Source organism: Balaenoptera ricei, chromosome 20 (assembly GCF_028023285.1).
Source record: "Balaenoptera ricei isolate mBalRic1 chromosome 20, mBalRic1.hap2, whole genome shotgun sequence".
Lineage (NCBI taxonomy): Eukaryota > Metazoa > Chordata > Mammalia > Artiodactyla > Balaenopteridae > Balaenoptera > Balaenoptera ricei.
Genome location: NC_082658.1, coordinates 1,440,297 through 1,463,372, shown reverse-complemented (window position 1 = coordinate 1,463,372; position 23,076 = coordinate 1,440,297). Strand labels below are relative to the sequence as shown.

At 46.5% G+C, this 23,076-nt stretch overlaps 2 protein-coding genes across 13 annotated transcripts in view; both read right to left on the bottom strand.

Moving 5' to 3' along the window:
* The window catches only part of AXIN2 (axin 2), a 79,266-nt gene extending 76,888 nt beyond the window's left edge, over nucleotides 1–2,378 (bottom strand). Inside the window, exon 1 of the mRNA XM_059907166.1 lies at nucleotides 2,223–2,378. The gene's annotated coding sequence lies outside the window, so the exon portion shown is untranslated. The remainder of the gene's footprint in view (nucleotides 1–2,222) is intronic.
* Nucleotides 2,379–3,248: 870 nt separating this feature from the next.
* Nucleotides 3,249–23,076, bottom strand: part of CEP112 (centrosomal protein 112) — a 415,603-nt gene continuing 395,775 nt past the window's right edge. For all 12 annotated transcript variants that reach the window (XM_059907770.1, XM_059907779.1, XM_059907777.1 and 9 more), the window contains 3 exons: nucleotides 8,393–8,494; nucleotides 4,921–4,985; nucleotides 3,249–3,626 (listed from right to left, as the gene is read on the bottom strand). In XM_059907770.1, the coding sequence (XP_059763753.1) occupies nucleotides 3,623–3,626; nucleotides 4,921–4,985; nucleotides 8,393–8,494 (171 nt within the window). In that variant the 3' untranslated portion in view covers nucleotides 3,249–3,622. The remainder of the gene's footprint in view (nucleotides 3,627–4,920; nucleotides 4,986–8,392; nucleotides 8,495–23,076) is intronic.

Genomic DNA, 23,076 nt, shown 5'->3' with positions numbered 1-23,076 from the left:
GTGTGCAACTAGCTGTTTTCCGTAAGACCTCTCTCAGACGGGAGACTCCCAAAGAGGATATAAGAGTATTTATCAGCCTCAGGTCTAGACTAAGCTCAGTTCTAAAAACAGCAGAATCTATAGGAACATCTTGGGCCTTTGGTTTTAAACCATTTGCCTGGTGGAAATCCTTGCTTAAAACTGAAATAACTGAAATGTCTAGAAGCACAGCTCTTCAGCTGCCTTAGAGATTGGTGAGGGATCCAGATTTTAAAATCCCTTCAATCTTATGTTTCAAGTTGCATTTTTCTTCCCCCATTGAGAGGTAAATAATATGATCTGAGGCTTGATTCAGTTCTTAAAACTATAGAGAAGAATGTTAATACAGGTCAAAATCTGGGCTCTTCAGTTTTTACTTTCCAAATACAGCCTATGCCACTACTCCCTAATCAAGTCTCCAAATCCAAGAACCACTTCAATAGTTGAAAAAAAGTTTTATCTAATTATCTTCTTTTCCTACTTTGAATTGACCAACCATGTATCTTTTCCTGGTTTTATCAAAGGGGCTGCCAGGGCAAAAGCACATCCATTTCTAAGTAAGCTTTAGTTAGCAGACTTAAAATCGATCATGCATTTTAGTTTCAGTAACTTGCAATTTCTACACCCTTTGATAATCCACTTTAAAGAGCAAACCGTCTCTAATGACAAGGCTTAAAAGAGACGACCTTTCTGAACAAAATATGAAAGCTGCGAAGAGATAGTTTTTTTAAAGGAAACTATGAATTAAAATGACCTTGTGTTCTGAAACTTTCCTCCCACCATTTTTGATGTTTTACCTTTCCTTTTTACTCTTAGAAAGAAAGCTAAGACACCCCTGCCTTCTGCAGATGGGCAGGCACTTCAATAAGAAAGCTGTTAATTGTTCATTCAAACTCACAGTTTCTTCTTTCTGCACTTTCTCTGCCGATGCCTTTAACGAGGTTGCTCGCCACAGAGCCACGTGCCTGCTTCTGAGGAAGTCACTGCTTGTCTGCGACATTACCGGGGAAGGCTCGAATCCCAGCTATTTCCCTTGAGTCTCAGTCAACTCTTTTGTACAAACTAGGAAGCAAGTCCGCCCCTTCTCCGTTCCCTACCTCTCTGTCCTCTTTTTTCTCCATTGTGCCCCTGGGTGGCCGCCCTCGGAGGAGAGCTGATCGTTGAGCGGGGATGTGGCCAAACCAGAGGTCAGACCCCTGAAATGGCTCACTGTTGGGTGACGCAGAAACGGTGGATCAAACGAAACCCCGACACGTGCCGATGACCGGTGCCAGCGCTCCTGTTAACCGTGCTCCTCCTGACCCCTCACTGGGCAGACGTGCACACCGAGGGCACCATGACCCCACAACTTTCCTCCTGCTCAGCCCGGCCAGCCACTACCTGTCGACCGTGGCATGTTGAGATGTAAAAAGCACAGGTGCTTGACTCAGGTGTAGTGCCCATAACTGCTGGCAGTGTAACTAAATTAGGTACTTGTGACGGGCAATTGATCTTCCACCAGATAAAAGAGAGGATGACATCTTAGATGATTTTATAATAAGGCACACTGTTTATAATTTATTCCTAAGCACTTGCTTTCTCTCCCGGTAGCCACTTTTAAACTGAGTACTCAACTCAGGAAGGAATTTTCAACACGCCAAGTGCAATCTTTCTTTCTCTTCCTTATCAGAGAACGTTTACAAGGACACTAGTGTCAACCACCTAACCCCTACCACACACGATCCGACTGGCCTGTACGACACGCCTCAGAAGGGAAACTGGATCTGGGTGATGCGCAAGGTCCACCCATGTTTGTAATTTCATAACCCTTGAAATAAGGAAAAGAAAGAATAGCAGGCAACTTCCCCAAATACCTGTTTACCCATGGAGAACAAATACTCCCCAGGCGGAGCCCAATGGCGGCGCACGGCGTGACTCACAAGGTATTGTCACTTCAAGCCGCTAAATAACCTTCCTAATGAAATCTGCTGACCGTCAACCCGTTTGCCACGGTCTGTACAGAAAGACTTAAAATTAATCTCGGTGTCGCAGTCATTCCCTACCGAGTGCTAAATCACAGTCTGAGTACCAAGTGTCTTTCCTTGTTAGGTAGTTTTAATAGCATCTGATACAATTTTGCTTTTTCTCCGAATAGTCTTTAAGCCAGTGCTATCATTTATTTCACATGCAAGAAAAACCCGATCTTTCAGAGCACAGAGACTTACATTCCTGGAGGAGGTGTTGGGTGAACCTCAGCAGGCAGCGTGGTGACCAGGCCGAGATGATCCAGTGCAAGACTCTGAGGCCCCTCACTGATGACCAGGCGGTGTTCTTGCTGACCCTGGCCTGGCTGTGGAAGTGGAAGGAAAACCTGCTCCTTCCTTCTCATCCCACGTCTCAGTTACAGTACAAAACAGGGTAATTAATCCTCGGGCAGCAAACAACAAAGATGGGCGTGGGAAAGGGAAAAGAACTTGAAACACGGAATAAACGTTCTGCCCTGTCCTTTCACAGCAAACTGGGTGATTACAGCCCTGCGCACGCTCCAGATCTTCCAGGAGCCTCCGAGGCCTGCGGCGGGCACCGCAGCACAGCCAAGAGAACACGACCATCCGCGGCGGTTCAAAGTGCCCTCGGCAAGTCAGCGTTGACCAATCAGCACAGAACTGCTTACTGGCATTCGGGCGGGGACTGAAACACCCAGCCTTGGGAGCCAACACCAAATTCTCTCCACAAGGAAAACGGGACCGAGCAAAGCTCGTTCTGTCACCACTGGCTGGTGTGCTGAGTGTCCTCCCAACACATCTTGACATTTTCAGGCTTCCTTAAGGAGCGTCAATGGATATTATAATTAAACCGCAACCATAAAATCAGAGATCAAGCAAGTAACAATAAAACCAGAGCTGCTACATAAAATTCATACCCTATCCTGCCTCTGGTCCCAGATGAGACTGACAACCAACATGACAAATGCTTGGACTGATGTCAGATGACTCAGTGACTTTTATTCTAAATAAATGCACTACTTATGGATTTGATTTTTGACACGACATAGGTATTTTTTCCCGTAGCACAATTTGAGATGGTCAGTATATTCTAGGGAAAAAAATGCCATGTCATATTTATTTTAGCAAACGAGGTGCAATTAAAAAGTAGAAATAAAACTGATAAGTACAAAGTAATATTTTAATAATATATGAACATGAACATGAAAACAATGTAAACGTTAAAAATTTTGATATGATACTACAAATGTGATTTTGATCAGCCGCAACTGGTAAAATTCTACATAAAGGCATTAACAAGGCATCGCAAGAAATCATTTCTTTTCCCAATATAAGCAGTTCTCAGTACACACTCAGATGCACACAGATATGGAAATCAGAAAAAAAGGAATGCTAAAAAAAATAACGTAGGCAGACACAAATAAAACCACCCTGTTAGTGTATGAGTGATGCATGTTTTTATGATCTTAATTACATTTAAGTATTAAAAAATGCCATTGATCTCACAGTTTACTTTACAACATCCAAATCTTCAAACCTGTGGGAAGAAATCCAAAGCTCTGTCCAGACGGTTAGATCCATCCCACGCTCCTGGGTTACTCAGGTACGTCATCATGTGGTTACCTGAAGATCAAAAACCCCAAAGTTACAACTTTCTCTAGGTTTAACGGGCATGTCCATAATAAAATATGTTCTAACTCAGGAGGAGCTGGAGAGAGGCTGAAAAGGATATTTGATATCAAAATGTCATCATTTACACCCATAAGGGATCAAATCCTATCTATACCAAGAATCTCTTGCAAAGTGAATGAGTCACAAAGTTTTTACTTTTTTAAAACTGAAGTATAGTTGATTTACAATATTGTGTTAGTTTCAGGCGTACAGCAAAGTGATTCAAATATATCTACGTACATATTTGTTCGATTCTTTTCGATTGTAGATTATTACAAGATACTGAATATAGTCCCCTGTGGTCCTCGTTGTTTATTTTATACATGGTAGTGTGTATCCAAAGTTTTTACTTTTAATTCAGTGCCAACTAAATGGCTCAGCCTTTCACTGTACTAAGAGGAGGGTTGTCAGAGCAGCTAAATGTGATCTACGTCAGCGACGTCTCTGGGAACCTTTGGCTGGAAGGGTCTCCTGCATCCCCGAGACGTGCCCTCTGGGGGCACAGTGTTTGGACGCCATGGAGCCATTTATCTATTGATATTTGGGGCTGGTAAACATCGGCTACAGAGCCAGGCGTCCGGGGATGTGGGGCTCTGGAGCTGCGGGTGACCACACTGAGGACCACGCCATCTCACTCTCTTAAGAGGAAGACAGCGTCTCCTTAACCCTGCAACTGGGCTTCAAGACAACGTCCTGTAGTGACTCTGCAGGTGAGCCCGGCCTTGTCAGGCGCTGGCTGACCCTCATCTCGTTTGGATGGTACTGTCGAAGCGCAGTGATGACAAGGAGGGGGACTTCTCCAAGACAGGCTCTTTACGAAAAGTAAGTCTTTTTCTTCAAAACTGATATGTTTACGCATTTTTATTCATTTATTTATTTATATTTTTGGCTGTGTTGGGTCTTCGTTTCTGTGCGAGGGCTTTCTCTAGCTGTGGCAAGTGAGGGCCACTCTTCATCGCGGTGCGCGGGCCTCTCACCATCGCGGCCTCTCTTGTTGCGGAGCACAGGCTCCAGACGTGCAGGCTCAGTAGTTGTGGCTCACAGGCCTAGTCGCTCCGCAGCATGTGGGATCTTCCCAGACCAGGGCTCGAACCCGTGTCCCCTGCATTGGCAGGCAGATTCTCAACCACTGCGCCACCAGGGAAGCCCTTTACGCATTTTTAATGAAGATTTTAACACCAAACCAGGAGACCCACAGGTGCAGACAGTACAAACTACTCAGGAGACATTCTGGCCACGACTGTACCTTCTGCACTGGTAGGTCGTCAGCTCCTCTTGAAGGATGGATGCCCTCTTCTGCAGAAAGTTAACCTAGAAAAGAGACCTCGTGTGAGAAGAGGTGAAGGTGGCTTACAGGGCGACACCTTGCAGATACAGTGTCTGGTCGGATTTTATTTAAATTCAGACAACTCTCTAGATAAAACGCAGAGGATCTGTTGAATGCTAATGCTGTGGTTTTGTATTTGATCACATCCCATCCCCACTGGCACTCCATCAGAGGCTATAGAACCGAGTTCAAACCCTGCACTGCAGAGCTGTTTGGACCTGGCCCTGGCCCACCTGGGCGCTTCATCTCTTCTCTTCCACCATCACCACCTTCTACCTCGCATCCTTCCTACTCTGCGGCCCTCTGACACAGGCCACCTGCCATTGTCTGCTTTGGAATGCTTGGCTAACGACCTCCTATTCACCGTCCACTGTTGGGTTCAAGGTCACCTCTGCTCCTGAATTCTTCTGCCCGCCCCCCCCCCCACCCTGCCCCTCATCACCTCCTGCCCCAGGCAGCCAGCGGCCCCCTCCTCTGTATTCTCCTGTTCTGTTATTAGCACTTTTCCAACTGCCTTCTGGTGATTTGTCTTCACGTCTCTCCCTCACACACGAGAGCTCTCCTGGGGCAGGGATAATGTTGGAGCATCTCTGTAACCCCAGTTTCTTTTTCAGGGCTGGACATGTAGCTGGCATTCCCTAGCTGTTTCAGGAATGAATGAGTGAGTGGAAACAAAATTACTGCCTACTAGAAACCTTAATCTATCCTGGGGATTCCCTGAGGTTGGAGAGGTGGTATTTTGTCATGGAAAGAGCCTGCGCTTTGTCTGGCGTTAGGCCAACTCGCGTTCAGCTCCTGACTTGGCCTCCATAGCTCTAGGAAAGTTCCTTTTTCTCTTGATGCCTCATCTGTGAAATGGGATGAACGAGAGCCAGTTCCCAAGGTCATAAGGATGACAGGAAGTGACTAACAGGAACTGCCTAGTCCAGAGAGCCTGGCAGGTACCACCCTGTGGCCCCCGCCCCTGAGGGGCTAGGGATGGGGGAAACTGAGCTGTCAAGTGTAATCTCTTCAGTCAGACCTTTACAGCATGGTTGGATTATCCTGAAGCATAAATTTCTATGCTATTAAAGACACCTGTATCAGGCATAAATTCAAAAGCACTTTACACAACCTACTAGAAGAGGTTTCCGGATAACTTACACCATGGCTTAATGTGATCAGGAGTCAGTGGCATTTGATCACTTTGGAGCTTTACTCTTGTCTCTTTGGTCTGAACTGAAACCATGGCAACGGTCGATTCTGAAACATGGTTATGCAAGACAGGACAGCTGGCAGAGGAGAAGCTGTGCTTGGAGACAGGCAGCACGGCTCTTCTTTTTTTTTTTTTTAACATCTTTATTGGCGTCTAATTGCTTTACAATGGTGTGTTAGTTTCTGCTGTATCCCAAAGTGAATCAGCTATACGTATACATACATCCCCATATCCCCTCCCTCTTGTGTCTCCCTCCCTCCCACCCTCCCTATCCCACCCCTCTAGGTGGTCAAAAAGCACCGAGCTGATCTCCCTGAGCATGGCTTTTCTGAATGGGTGCATATCAAAGTGGTCCCGCTGCTTTTCTGACTCGTCACATCACCCCGGTTTGAATTTTATCCAATTAACCCAGTGACCCACAGGACCACTGATAACTTTGACAGATGCAAGGACTACACTGATCCCACTTCCCTGCCTCCACCGTGCTTTGCCACTGGAATTCCAACAATTTTCAAAAAACACAGGCACCTGTGCTCTCAAACGAACTCTGCTCGCTCTGTGGTCTGCACCTCCTTCGCACAGCTGCCGATTCTGAGGCCCTCGCGCAGCTGGCCGCGCTCTCTTTCTGGGTCAACATCCAGTTTTAGGAGGCTGAGTGGCTTTTATTACAGTGAAATGATATGAATGATAACAGAAGCCCTTCAGGTGGTTATCAGATTTCTCTTTCTTTTCTTTCTTTTTTTCTTAAAAATACCTCCTCTGAAGGTGCTGGGTCCTACACAGCTGACCCTAAGGAAGCCCTCCTACAAAGTGAATGGGTAAGCCACACCTCGAGGAGAGCCTTCCACGTCAATAAAGACGACCTAACCCTTTGTAAGTTAACACTCTCCTGTCATACTTATTTTTACAGGTAGGAGTGAGCACAGCCAAACTTCTTAGCCTACAGAAGTGATAGCTAACAGTAGCATAAGGGTTGATGTAATGAACTTTTCATTTTCAGATAAGAGATTTTTGCTGATGGGAACAGAAAAGGCACGGCTAACATCTGCTCCACGTATCTGTCCTATACATTATAAATAGCTAACGTGAATTTCATCAAACTACAGCATTTGTTCCATTCGTAAATAAATTTATTGAGCACCTTCTCTGTGACAGGCATTGTTCTTGGCACAGAGAGAAAAGAAATCTTTCCCTTGCAGAACTTTTCCAGGAAAAAAAGTATGTTTTAAATTTCTAAGTGTATTAGAAATGGGAATATGTGAACTTCTTCTCATGTTGAGTTAAAACATTCGTTTTTTAAAAAACCAGTAATCTATAAAGCTAATGCTATGTAAAATATTTACAGTAATATATAAAACTTGTTTTAGAGAAAACTTATGTAGGAAGTTTTTAATTAATATCTAAATTGAAGTCAATTTTATCTCTTATAAACGACTGTACCAAGAACTACACGTTTCAGCAGAAATATCAATATTTAACCGAATTGTTTGAATACCATGTCATTATCCTGCCTCGATCCTAAAATGCATCTTGTTATCTCTGACAATCATATAAAATACACCAGAATAAAAATGCTTCTAACTTAGCCATGTTTTTTATTTCTCTGCACTTTCACATGATAAGGAGTTAGCAATGTGCTAACTGATGGCATTTTGGGCCTGGAACCAAGAATAAAAGGGTGAGTCTGTGTTGGAATGCGGACTGTAAATAAAAGTAACCATAACTGAGCTTTTCAATTTCAAGGATGCTTTTAAGAAAATCTTATCGAGACAAAGAGTTCTTAAGCTAGTAAGAAAAAATTCTTAAAAGCCCCACAAAACAAAAAACAATTCATCCTGGGCACTCGGTTATTCTGTGACACCACATGGATTTCTGGCATCAGTTCAGAAACCAACATTAATTAAGATATGCACATCATCTAAACCAGGGGTCCCCAGCCCCCCGGGCCATGGACCGGTACTGGTCCACTGCCTGTTAGGACCTGGGCCGCACAGCAGGAGGTGAGTGGCGGGCAAGTAAGCGAAGCTTCATCTGCCACTTCCCATCGTTCACATGATCACCTGAACCATCCCCCCCGCCCCCCCCCCGCACCCTGTCCGTGGAAAAACTGTCTTCCATGAAACCGGTCCCTGGTGCCAAAAAGGTTGGGGACCGCTGGTCTAAACCCTTGGAAAATTCCTTGATTCTAGAAATTACCTGTGACTTTAGGGAGGAGATAGTGTCTTCAAGTTCTTGCCTTAGAGATGCTGGCATCAACCCTTTAAATTTTGTTTCATATTCTTGTCGTACGTAAGTTATCTAAAGTGAAAAAAAAAAAGCGTATCTTTTTTACCACAGAAATGATTGTTTTGCGTTTAAGAAATCCCAGAATGATGTCCATTCATTACAAAGGTAAGTTTGTTACACGTGGTCAGAAACCAGACAACTGAGATGAAATAAGGAGAAACACAAACTGAAAAAGGTCCTCTGTCCTTGTCAATCTGGGAGAGAGAGTCCCTGTCACAGCACTTCATTTCTTTAAAATCCTCGTTGACACAATTTTTGGCATTGGATAAGGAAAATACCAGTCCTCTCTTCTCCACTCATGATGTACGCGGGATGCTAATCCTGCATCCTCTTCTTGATCCGGGTGCGGATTCGGATCACACTACGCTGTGTGTGAGGACAATTCGTGGTATGTCATCTGTTTGGCGAAGACACTCCCCCTGACCATCTAGGTGCCTGGGTGCTTGATATCATCATGTGATTATGAAGGTGCGAGTGAAGGAAAATCTGCACGGCTGTGTCTCCAGGCCTCCCCATACAGGTAACCAGAGGGCCCCTGTCGTCGTGAGCACCTCTGATTGATGAGTTTCCCTCTGCCTCTGCAATACACCCAGGCCTTGCTCAGCTAACTGATGGTCACTGGGCTGGTCAAGGAAAAGCTGGTGGCTCATCAAACCACAAACAGGTAAGGAAGGTGGAAGAAAAGTCTTTGGAAGAATATGCTTCAGCAGGATGAAGAGGTGTGTTTGAGGGTGAGCATGAATGTCAGTGTGTCTGTCTTGGTGCCTTTCTCCAGCTCTGTTTCTTTATTTCTCTTTCTCCTAATCTGAGCTGCTATGGAATTCAAAACTGTGTTGCATGTGCTGTGTGGGACTTAACTAAATATTCAAGCTGAATTGCAGTGTATCCCACAAATGATTCATTGGACACACCTGGAAATAAGGTAATAGGCTATGAAAATATGTGCAACTGAGTTCACTTAGACAAGTCTATGGATTTACTGAGGATAATTTAAAATTACTAGCCTTTAATTCCCAAATTTTCTTACACTAAACTAAATTAAGGGATAAACGTGCTCTAATAGTTTATTCTATTACCTACTAAAATCCCACGGCAAATGTTCTAGAACATAATTTTTAAATTTTTGGCAAAGTATTTTTTTGAGGTATGTTACAATCTTGTGATTTATGCCTAAAGGGTAAACAAAAATGATGAAAAATGATCTCTCCCACTGATGAAATATTTGATTTTTCCCATTTTATCTTCTTGGACGTAAGTCCAATAGTAACATCTGTCAGTCGACTCAAATGAAAGGCAAACACAAAGTAAATCACATGATTTATAAATCAGACTTTAGGGGGAACCTTTATCAAGGGCTTACAGGCTACTATATATTGACTATTTTTTTTCTATCACTCAACACTGGCTCTGAAATTTTGAGCTCCTACTCTTAAAAAGGACTCATGTTTGCTCTATTTTTTGTATCCCTGTTTGTTTAGAATGTCTGCCCTCTGCCTGTCCATTTGAAATATAACTTGTCTGGGTATAAAAATGCTTCTGTCCCATGTTCTTTCTCTCAGAACTTTGGAGGTGTTTCCTCAATGTCTTCTCGCATTGCTATGGTGAAGTCTGAAGTTAGGCTAATATTTTTTCCATGTTGAATGTGACTTTCTTTCTCTGCTTGGATGTCCACATGATTTTATTTTTCCCTGGATTAGGTAACTTCACTGGGATATGTTTTGGTATTAATGATTCTATATCAATTTTCCTGAGACAATGTGCGTGCTCTTTCTTTTTAAAAAAATATTTATTTATTTATTTGGTTGCACTGCGTCTTAGTTGCGGCAAGGAGGGCTCCTTAGTTGTGGCAGGTGGGCTCCTTAGTTGCAGCATGCATGTGGGATCTAGTTCCCTGACCAGGGATCAAACCCAGGCCCCCTGCATTGGGAGCATGGAGTCTTAACCACTGTGCCACCAGGGAAGTCCCTCTTTCTATCTTTATATTCAATTCTTTGAAGAAAAGCTTCTTCTGTTAGAATTGTTTTCTATTATATCAATAGTTACATATATTCATGTTATATATGATTTTTTTTCTATTTGTTCTCTTCTTCAGGAACAGAGATTTTGCATGTGTTGGCTCTTCTTTAACAATCTTCCATATTTACAATTTTCTCTAATATTTTACTTTCTTATCAATTTATATCTGTTTTATAATTTCATTTTATTTTGTGTGATCACCATATTTCCTTAGATGTTTTCAGTTATGATTTTCCCATTTTTGTTTCTTCTAATATGGTTTCAATCTCTGTAATCTCTTGATTTTGACTACCTTTCTTCCTAAACTCTGAGAAATCACTTCTCATCTTTGTTGAATTATATCATCTTTAAACACGTCTCTTTTCTTCTTCTTCTCTCTCTCCCCACCTTTTTCCTTGACAGAGAGATATGTCAATGTGTTTTGTAAATGCTTTGACATTATGAAGAACTGTTTTGGTTTCAAAGAACTGTAATTTGTCTGAACCCTTCTCCTTACTTCTTGGGTAATTTCCCATTTGATCTATGTTCTAATTTGCTTGTTGCTTCCACTCCTTCTTTCTCTCTCTCTTAATCTAGCAAGGCTCTTAACCTAGTTCCTTTTTCTTAAAAAAAACTAAAATTTCATTTTTGAAGGGAACCAGCAATTTTCTGAGCGCTGAGGTAGGGGGGAAGCTGGGGCAGCCACAGCTATGGTTCAGTTCTGTTGTCATCAACACCCTTTGACCAAACCTATTATTTCGTTTGTTCTTGGGGCCCACCTGCTCTTAGTTTTCAGCTACTTTGGAGGTCAGGGCCAAGCACTGAAGCCCTTTAGTTAATGCTCATAGCTTCTCTGGACTCTCTTTTTTTCCCACTTCACTTTTCACACCTGATGGTCTCCCTCTACTGGAGGCGAGTCGTAGACAGCAGAAAACTGTGTGTGAGCAAGGTCATTCATTGACCACCACTATCCCTTCCACCACTTTTAAAATTCAGTACGCTATATTCCCCAACTTTTATTGAGGATCTTGCCATTTCTACTTTCTGTCTATCCCTTTCTTCTTTGTTTTTATGATTTTGGTGAATCTGAGTGAACTTAAAATGAGCCCTTGGAAAATCCGACATTACCTCTCCTATGGTTGAGACTATCACTCAGAAAAATATTACTACCCTGAATCCTTAAACCCAAATCCTGAATTTAATCGTCATTATACCAAGAAGACGCCTATGACTTTAATAAAGTCATGGAAAACTTTAACCAGTCCGTTTTACTCTACCTATGAGGTTAATGACGTTACTACCAGCAAACGTTTATTGAGTACTTTCTATGTGCCGGTTACAATTCTGAGTATTTTAAGAAGTGTTTAATCCCTCTGACAACCCAATGAGGTAAGCACAAATTTGAACTCAAGCAGTGTGACCCTCCAGCACATATGCTTAGCCACTGAGCTCTGCAGTTTCTCACACAATCTCCCCACATGCTGACGGGTTTCCTTCACAGACACCACCAGCTAGAGCAGTTTCCTCCACTGCACAGTTGTGTTCTCCCTAGCGTAACAGGGGCCAGGGGACATCCTTCCAGACATCCAGCTTGTCTTTGCTCTATTTTTTTTTTTTTTAATGACAACAATAACAACAATTGGTTCCAATATGGTATGGTTTCCCTATACTTTCCCATTGGTTTAAAATTTTAATTTACCAAGCATTTATGATAAGACTAATTTTTAAACATCCATACAAATGCAGTACACATATTGACCTAAAACAAAAGTTCCGCAAATTCCCCACATAAGCACACATTTTAAAGTCTGACCAGTGAAGGATATATCTAAGTTTGTTCCACAGCAAAAGGAGAAAGGAGAAGGAAAGAATTCGCTTAGAGTCCTGTACATCACTTTTGACTCCTGCTACTATTTTTCGGTCCCCACCTCTGTCCCAGGATGCGTTTGAGGGGAAATAATGAGGGAATGATGACATTTGTCTACAGACTAAGTGCAGACTATTAACTGCTAACCGTGCCCCTCCCCCTCCTCCCTGCCTTCCCCCTTCGTGCTGTTAACCTGGCAAGAAACAAGGGGAAGTTGAATTGATCTAAGCAAAGGGTTTGATGGGCATACAAACTAAGGGAGGTCAAAATTGTTTACATGTAAATCTATTTTATTATTAGATTTGAACATTAAATCTTATTCACGTACAGTGTCCAATTGTATTAGTGAATGATGTTTATGAAATGCGGAAGAATTCAAAGATCATTCTCGCTTGAGTCCTTCTGGGAAGGAATTTCCATCCCACCTCACCCTTCCCACTGCCCTCGAGAAGCACCGTGTAGAACTATCTGCTCTTCCTCATCCCTCCAGCATCCCACCCAATAGACACAGCTTCCCTCTCTCCACAATGGTTACTTCTCTCTCCATTTCCATCTTCTTTCCTTTAGGAAAGGAAGATTAGGAAACTCAGGACATCATGACAAACAGTGACGCCCCTGTAACGTAAGCCGAGTGGAAACGGTGTATGTATAACCTGGTACCCACGTGAACAGGGAGGGCTGTGCTTGGCTCCTTGGCCACAGACGGCCCACCTTTCCCTCGAAGGCACAGCACTGACAGTATTTCCTTTGATTTTAAAAATGGACTATGAAGACCAAGAACCTCAGACCTGGGGTTCAGCATCACAGTGGAGTAAAGCTCACATCCTGTATAATCAGACAAATACTCATGTGCATAAATAAGAGTGTATGAAGTGGACTTGAGCCAAGAGGGCGTCTGCAGAGAAAAATTCAGAGTGATGTTGAAAAAAAGATTGAACCTTGGAACTCTATAATTTCATTAAAAATATGGAAGGGAGAAGTAACGCATGTCTGGTGGCACTATATCAATTAGTCATGTCAGGACGTCCAAACTACAGCAAATACGTCAACCTCCTATCGTGAAAACAACGAGACGGAAGTGAGTAGCTTTGTACAAACAACGTAGCGACGGTGTCTCACACACACGATATTTTATCACAGGTGCCAACGCAGCCAATACCAGACTCACTTTCCAAGAGCTGAGCCGCGGGGAGGCCAGTTGCTGAGTCGCCACTGGGAAATCCTGCGGGTTTTCACACGTCTCGGCAGAGTCAGCCGAGACCCTGCTAATTATTTGCATGTATTCGTGATTAGCCTGAGGATTCCATTTAAACCTCTTTTTATATTTTTTAGTATCTACTGACTGAGAAAGGACATCATGACAAAAAGCTTCTATAGATTCAGAATCAATTGCAAATGAATCTTCATTGTATAATCGAAATAATCTACACACATTTGGAAACACTACTTATCTGCTTTTGAGCCATATTATTTAGCCAAGCCACCAACAGTGACTGGTGTGTCCACGGGTTTTCTCAGACCCTTGCTGCAGGTGGGGAGCAGTGCTCCCTGATCAATGACTTCAGGGCGGGATCCCAGCTCAAGACCACCCACCCAGCCTGGATCTCTCCCAAGCAGAAATCTGTGGGAGGGCTAAGGGACACCACCAGGTGCTCCTATTGACTATGGGTTAGTTTATTCAGAACCCCGGCCTTCTATGGCTGCGTTGAAGGCCAGAAAGAAAGCTGAGTTTGACTGGTGGGGAGGTTGGAGGGGGTGAGGTGGGGGAAATAACGAGAGAGAACCTTGGAGCCCCGTCCACACTCTGAGGGAGGGTGAGCGGGGGCTGGGCACTGCGGCCGGGGGTCAGTAGAGAGCATCACAAAGACACTGGGCTTCTGAAGGGTCGGAAGGGGTCGGAAAGCCTGGGAGGAGGCGGGTGGAGGCGGGGTCTGGGGAGGTGGCGCTGGGGGCCCGAAATGCAGTGCCAACAGTGTATTGCATTCCCCCCTGGACTTCAGCGGGGGGTGTCACTCGGGTGTGACAAGCCATCTTGCTGCCCAGGAGCTAGAGGTGACAGAGTGGAGCCAGCCCAGAGGGGGAAGAGCTGAGACCTGGAGAGACTGAAACCGGCCCTTGTTCAGGAGTCAGCCTGTCCTTGGCCTCTTCTGCATGGGCTGCCTTTTCTGTCACCTGCAACCAAAACATTCCTATTGAAACAAGGCAGAACATGCAAAATATTAACCTGCATTTACGTGTTGCATCTGCTCAACCAGGGGTCAGCAAATTTTGGCCTGCAGACCAAATCCGGCCCACCACCTATTTTTGGTGAATGAAGTTTTATCGGAACACAGCCATGTGCATTTGTTTACGTATTATCGATGGCTACTTTGCCATGACCTCGCTGAGGGCTCTTCACAGAGACCCTATGGCCCACAAAGCCTGAAACCTTTTCTGTCTAGCTTTTTGCAGAAAGCAGGCCGACCCCTGCCCTAGACTGCGACACTGCAGGTCGGGGGCGGCGTCCGTCTGGCTGACTGCTTCAGCTCGGGCGTTCAGCTCACTGCCTGGCCTATGGCAGCACCTCCTTAAACATTTGCTGAGTGAATGAATGAATCAAAACCTCAGCGCACACAACTGTGGGTGTTAAGTCAGTCTTTGTCTTAAGACGACAGGACCTTCAGGAGGTCCAGAGTAAACCCTTTCCCGAAATACGAAGAGCAGGTTCTGTCATCACGATGCTGCAGTTCTCCATCAGCACAGCGGCTGTTAACAAGGAGACCAGCTCCAAAGCTGGGAAAATCTGAGGCAAACACCAGGGCCTACAGGGCTGCCCAGATCCAAAGTGATCTCAGAGATTCACCCGAAGGAGGGGAGCCCGTTTCACCCATGCCCGGTCTCTCCCCTCTGTTTCTTCCCCTTACTCACTATCAGGTTTTTTTTTTTTTTTTAAATAAATTTATTTATTTTATTTATTTATTTTTGGCTGTGCTGGGTCTTTGTAGCTGCGCGGTCTTTCTTTAGTTGAGGCATGCGGGGGCTACTCTTTGTTGTGGTGCACGGGCTTCTCACTGCGGTGGCTTCTCTTGTTGCAGAGCACAGGCTCTAGTCACACGAGCTTCAGTAGTTGTGGCTCGTGGGCTCAGTAGTTGTGGCACATGGGCTTAGTTGCTCCGCGACACGTGGGATCTCCCCGGACCAGGGCTCGAACCCGTGTCCCCCGCATTGGCAAATGGATTCTTAACCACTGCGCCACCAGGGAAGCCCCACTATCAGGTTTTTTACAGGGTTGGAATGTGAAATGACTCATGCTTCTCTCCTTTTTTTTTTCTCCTGAAATTAAATGGCAGCTCTTCTCTCACTAGAATGTGTCTTTTGGTTTCTACGTCTAATGTTTTCCTTCCTAATATTTTTCTTTACTTCACTTGGGTTGATACAGACCAAGAACACTCCCTGACTTCCCAGAAAGGCGAATGAATAGAGGACTTAAAGGGTTATGATCTGAGCAGACGTCCTCAAGGCAGGGGAGGAGCAGGGCTGACCGGGCAGCCCATGCGGTGAGGCGCGTGGGCACGTGGAGGGCAAGTTCACACGCATCAGAGGACGGCAAACTGTCCACTTTATGTCAAAAGGTACGTCCCTGAAAGGGTCTGGAGAAAATGCCCGCGGGAAGACACGCGGTTTTCCCTTTTGTTTACAGTCTGGATTTCCTCCCAGAGGGAGAGTCGATCAGCCCTTCCTGGAAAGGGGGTGCCCATCGACGGAGGAGCAAAACCCCAGCCAAGGGCAGGGGGAAGACACCCAACATGCGTAACTGACTTTGTGAATAAAAGGCCAGGAAGACCTACGGAGTGAGACTGGTATTCAATAAGGCGGACGCGGGGTCTGGGGTCCATTGGATGTTTCCTTTTTGTACCTTGAAGTGAGGCTGGAACACTTGGTACATGGTAGGTGCTCAGTAATACTGTCTGAACAAAGATGCGTTTGAACAGGGAGGTGGGACCCTGAAATCACGGCGGGCAGTAAAAGTCATGCAGTCAAGTATAGATTCAATGGTGTAGAAAATAGAAAAAGTATAAGAGAAACCACCACTTATGAACATCTGACAGACACCAGGCACTGTACTAAGGAGTTGATAGATAACCTTCCACATATCGTGAAGGTTGTATTTAATCCTTACATGAACTTTGGGAGAGAGATATTATCCTACCCACTTCACAGATGCGGACGCAGGCTCACAGCGAGAACCAGGATGGAAACTGCCATGTCCTCATTCCTGGGAGGAGGTTAGGGAGGAGGAATTATCTGGAAATATTGTAAAGAAACTCAGGAGGGGAGGTGGCCTGGGACTCAGGGGACAGCAGTGGTGGAGAGATCAGGAGAAGTTCTTGTTCTAGGGTGACGGCTATGGGGACCTCATATCACAGAAGCTGACAATTGGGTGGCTTGTGAAAAATAAAAGCAAGAGGTGAGTCAAATGAGAATTTACATCTCAGTCGCGCGCCAAGAAGAGTGAGGTTACTGTAGAGACAGAATCGGGGGAAGAGAAGGCCTGGTTTGGGTTTGCATTTACTGGGTTTGAGGTGCCCGGGAGACGGGCACGAGCACAGCTGATGAGGAGGCCGGGCCTGGACACCTGAGGACCACGAGCCAGAGGAGGACACAGAGGTCGGGGAATGGGGGCTCCTTGCAAGGGGAGAGAGAGACCAGGAATCTCCCAGAAGCCAAGACTGATGCACGGGAGGCAGCAACATTTAGGATGAGGGTGGCCGGACAGGTGGATGCAGGTGCGGAGGGGGGGCAACCAGGTGTCACATGCTGCCGGGAGGCCAAGGCCACCTGTCATCTGCCTGGCACGCCGTCACCGCGCACGAAACGGGGCCGTCCAGCTAGCCTGTCAGTCATCAGAGACGCTGGTGAGCAGCAATGCTACACGCAGAGTTCAAGAGGCAATTAGCGCTAAATACGTTGTTTCCTATTTTTAAAGCAAAAATTACACTAGAAGTGCCCAGATCTAACCTTCAGTTAGATATCGTGCAAAATATCCGATTTAGTCAGAGGTTTTTGAACTGGTTTGAGGGCATCTTTCAAAATCGGCAAGCCATGACTGCTTTCTTTTCTGCATTTTTAAACTCTTGACAATTATAAATAAGTTAAATCTCTCCCTCAAAGCACCAATTACCTCCTATGTTTAAGGAGGCCTGTCCTGCCAGATTCGGCGTTCTACACAAAACACAAAGTAGGAGCACAAAGGCTGTCAGTGTCCCACGTGCGCCCGGGACGCATGCAGGCGGTTCCGGTGAGCAGAACGGGATCTTGTGCACGAGTCCCCTCGCCTCCCAGCTGATGGGAACCGAGACCCCGCAGCCTCAGAGCAGAAAACTTCACAACACCACGTAAACAGTCACCGACTAAACTCCCGAGTGTTCGCCTTTACACGGCAGACGTACGAGGAATTTCCGTTCAATCAAAAGTCAGGGAATGTGGAGTCATGAGGACGTCGCACAGGCTTTCTGAGCGATGACGGTCAGGGTCTGTGTCCGGCCTGCGTGACGCCTGGCGACCCGGCACAGCTCTGCGTGGGGGGCAGAGGGAGCGTGAGACGGACTGTGTCCTCTGGAAGCTTACACTGTCCCCACGAGACGTGTAAAAAGGACACGACTGGAGTGGAACAGGCCCCGGACAGGAGCGGGGGAGACTGATCGCCTCTAAGCGGGGAACGGAAGTCTCTACAGAGGTGACGGTATCTGACCCGGATGCTTCCCAGGTGGACGAAAGGGAAAGGAGTTGCTGGCAGAGGGGAGAGTGGGAAGCACAGAGGTGACGTGTGCGGCGTTTAGGGACCACCGGCGGGGGCGGGTGTCTGCTGTGGATGGAGGTCGGGCAGGGGCAGGTGCTGAGGGAGCCACGTGGGGGCTGTACGGTCAGGGTTCATTCGGTAGACGATGGGAAAGCTCAAGGTTTCTGATTGGAGACTAATGTGTCCCGACTTCTACTACAGGACAGGGAGCTTACTCCAGCTGCCCTGCTGCTGGATTTCCCTTCAGCTGACTCTCTACGCGGTCGGCCCGTTTCCCTGAAAGGTGGACCTGACCGCCTAGCCCGCTCTCCCCCATCATGAAAGTACTTCCATGATTTTTTTAGCTGTAGGTGAAGGACAACGTCCCCAGCACGGGTCATCCAAGGACCTTCGCAAGCTGACCTGAGCCTAACTCCCCAGGACACCTGTGCTCCAGTAACGACCTGCGTTTCTCCCCAGAATCCCAGCCATTTTGCGCCTCGTGCCTTTCTTTGCGTACGTTGTTCTGTGCCCCTTCTGTTCCTCGATGTTCTCACACAGAACCTGCTCCAGGACACCTGTCCTCAGCCTTGCAGTCAAGGTAACCATTCCCTCCTCTAAGATGCCTCAGAACCTTGTGCATCTAACAGCTGTGACTGTCACCATCACCATCACCGTCAACGACTGACCTTTACCAAGTGTGTTCTACGTATCAGGTGCCATCTTGTGCTCTTCCGCATAGTGTATCATATGTTATTTAATCTCCCTATCAATCAACTCCATGTGGTCCATTTATGGCTTTTGATGCATGGAGAACTAGGCCCAGAGAGGTTCCTATTCTACCCACAGTCACACAGCTAATTAATTAGTAGCTGAGCTGACACCCATAGCGAGGTCTTCCTTACCCCAGCGCCTCTGCTTTTACTTCATTATCACATAAATTGTAATTATTGATTACATACTGCTTTTTCCCATAGGCTGTGGGTTCCCTGAGGGTAGGTGCTATGTTTTACTGGAGATTATAAAAATAAGATTACATTATTTACCTGAAGTTTGAAAATATTATATGGATTTTTTTTGCCAACATAAAGGCATCTTTGCCAGCCTCTTATGCAGGCTGGAGTTCGCAGGAAGCAGAACATACCCGAAGACATATGTCTGGGCTCACATGACCAGCACCACACCTGTGCTAGGTGAGATGGGGAAATGGCAGGCCGGAGAGCGGTCCACTTTCAGGCTTTCAAGAGAGGCTGGCATGGCGTTTCAGGGACTTCCCAGGAGGTCCAGTGGTTAGGACTCAGCTCTTTCACTGCCGAGGGCACAGGTTCGATCCCTGCTTGGGGAACTAAGATCCCGCATGCCATGCCGTGTGGCCAAAAAAAGAAAAAGAGGCTGGGGTTTCTATTTTTACAAATCAGATAAATCAGTAATGAATATTAACTTGGCTTGGTTCACTTGGACAGATGTGAAAGTAAAATTTCTGTTAGAAACAGTCCCATTAAAGTGTCTTTAAAAAACTTCAGTGCGTTGCTCCTGACTCAGACAAAACCACCACGGCCTTAAGAGACGGTGTGGGGAGAGCAGCAGTGTGTCAGGCTGAGCAAGAGGCTTCCTCGCCCAGTCTCTTCTCATCATGATTTTCAGTGTGCTTTTCCAGGAGTGTCTCTGTGCGTTCTTTGTAAAACTGTTGCCCAGATCTTTTTTAAAACACATCAAACCAACAAAGGTCAAATCAAGAGCAGGAAGGTTTTGTTCTTTCAGATATTTTTGCCTTCATATTAAAAATGTACTGAAATCTAGAAACATACTCTGATGATGTCTGAGAAGAATTCATGGCAGAGAGTAAAAAAGACAAAGAAGAAAGCTCTCCACCGTCACGGGTGGCAGAGGGCTGTGCGATCCTCCGTGGGACAGCTTTTTTCTTGACTTCAATGACAGAGAAAAATCACTCTCTAAAATTAGAAAGACCCTGAACATTGTGTTCTGATATTACGACTAATGATGACTAACACTGTCATTCTTTGTGTTTATTGGCCCTCAAGGTAAAACACATTATGGTGAAAACTTTAACTACCTTATTTATACGTGAAAACAAACAGAAAGGGTCTTTTCTTACTCGGATAGAATTCTCGAAGGTTCGTGTTTGCTTTATTTCCAACCATTGGAGGCTGCCATCAGAAGGATCTGTCTGTGCAGCTTGAGTGCCAAGTGGTAACTGAGGGCTCCGTAGCAATTCCATCCCCTCTCTTTATCTCCCACGTGGATTTAAAACCGACCTTGGCAGCTGCAAGTCTAAGATTTGGGGTAAGGATACTATTTTATCTTGCATTATGTGAAGGATTTTTTTGCAACTTTGAGAAAATCTTTTCCTCAAAGATTTTCTTTGAGAAAATTAATCTTGCTTCCTCTGGCCTGACGAAGATTTTAAACACTCAGACAGATGAGCCCAAGTCCCTGTCCTAACAGTGGCCTTGTGAGACCTTGGTCCAGTGATCTTGGAAATAGAAGGGACGTTGTGAATTTAGGCTAATATATGCTTTAAACGTCCCTTAAGGCAAGTAAATGTTTGATGGAATGGGAACTTTTGGAAGACTCGTCTGGAATTTTAAATCTAATCTATTCATGGTGTAGCTTGACTGTGTCTCTGGATCGCAGGTGGTGACCGTCCCCAGTAAGCTGGGAGAGGCGGGGGCCGGCACGCTGTCTAGGGACCGGGAACAGGATATCAAAGGGTGGCTGGTGGTAGGCGTGGAGGCCATGGACCCGCCATCTCAGGGTCCCTGGAGCAATCTGCTCTTAATGTAAAGGGTTCCAGGCCAGCGGGATGGTAGAGCCTGGTGGGCGGTTAGGTGGGAGCTTCCTAGGACGGGTGGGGCTGTTTCAAGGAAGACCAGCCTATGGCGTGCCCAGGACCGGACACACACCTCGCACCAGTGGGTTCCTCTTTACCTGTCCTGTCCTGTCTAGTGTCGAGCGCCTAGCAGGTCACCAGCGCTAGTCTGTGCTCTGTGTATGTGGCGGGGGGACAAGGAAGAATTAAACGCTGTCTTCAGAGAGTTTACCATTTCCTTGGAAACAAAATTAGCCCACAGACAGCTATGGGGAAACTGAGTATAACAGAAACTGGGGTCAAGAAGAGGCTCTTTGTGGCGTGGCACTGTTTGGGAAGGACTGAGGGAGAAGGTGAGCACCCGAAGGTGAACTGCAGTTGGATGCCCAAAAGCTCGGTGAAAGGAAATTCCAGGCGAAAGGGAAGGAAAGCACGAGCCAAGGGAAAAATGAGTGTGGCAGGTGTGGACGCCCAGAGCCCACCCAGCCGAGGGCCCGACTGGAGATGCCAAGGGATGCTTAGAAGAAACATTAGACAGTCAACTAACCCAGGCTACAGAGACCTTCAGACGTCTGGCAGAGAAGTCCGCTCAGCGAGTGGGAGCCAGGCATATATTTTCAAGCAGGGAAGGCACGGTGACAGCAGCATTTAAGGAAATTACTCAGAGGGGAGAGGCAGGGAGGCCAAGGAGGGAGAGGCTGTTTCACCTGAACACAAGGTGATCAGGGTTCCAACAAAGGTGACAGTGCGGAGGACAGAGACGTGAGGCGGATGGAAAAGATGCACAGAACCGAGGCGACTTTTGGGAGGTGAAGTAACACGACTTGTGATGAAATGGTTACAAAGTGTGACTGATGGAGAGTTCCAGCAGAGCCTTCCTCTCAGCCCCGCTGACGCTGTCAGGGCTCAGCGTCCACACAGACGAGCCGTCCTGATACCTTTGGCTTCTTGGTTCCCACCTGTCTTAGCTCAGGCTGTTGCAACAAAATCCTCGAGACGGGGCGGCTTAAACAACGGGCCTTCCTCTCTCACAGCTCTGAGGCTGGAAAGTCCAAGATCAGGGTGCCAGCAGGGTCGGGTTCCGCGAGGGCTGTCCTCATGACCCACAGACGGCCACCTGCTTGCCGGTCCTCACAAGGTGGAGAGAGAGAACGCCATTTCTCACCTCTCTTCTTCCAAGGGCACTAATCCCATCCAGAGGGCTCCACCCATGACCTAATCACCTCCCAAAGTCTCCATCTCCAGGTCCTATCACACTGGGGCTTAGGGCTTCAACATATGAATTCTGGGTGGATACGACAACCAGTCCATGATACCACCTCGATTTTAACGGCTTCTGTTTCCACACTACAGGCATTTCCACCCCCACCTGCTGTGTCACTTGGCCTTTTATTCACTGGCAAGCCCAGACCTCGCAAGCTGCTCAGACAACGCAGGTAAGGACAGCAGGCTCCTTAGTGGCCAAGGCCCAGCGCCTGGAAACGGCTGGATTTCTCTTACTTGTGCAGCCCCAGGACTAGGGCCCTCGGGCCCCAGGCGATGCTTGGCTTCACTAACCCAGTTCCCAGGCATGAGCTGCCTTTCCCTTGCCAACTGCGCCAGGTCCCTACTAGGACTGGAGTTCAGGCCAGTGACAAAGGAGCTGCTATGAAAGGAACTTTCTCTTCTGTGATTTGAGCCTGGACCAGGAACTAGCAGTCCTCTCGCAACCACGAGGAAGAAAACTTGCCGAGGCTGAAGCCGACGATACGGAAACGCAGCTTAAAAACGGAGCGAGGGCAGCCGGCTTCTGGTCACAGAACTTGAGTAACTGGGTTAAGCCTCCACTGCTTCTCAGTTACATGAAGCAAAACTTTCTTGTTGTTTAAACCAGTGTGAGTTCCCACCAGCTATTTCTAACGGAGTTCTTGGCCGGAGCCGAGATTCTCTGCCAGGGGCCTTGACTCTGCACCTGACAACCCGCTGGCCTGACCAGTCAGCCCGCGAGGTAACGACGCCAGGGGGAAACTGCCACGCCTGCCGCGAGCTGGACGGCTCAGCGCTGACCGCCCAAAGCTCCCTCCGCAGCTCCAGACACCCCACCTCCTCCTCACCCTATCACGATTCTGCCACCCGCAGTCTGCCCACTCCCCAGTTAACCGGTC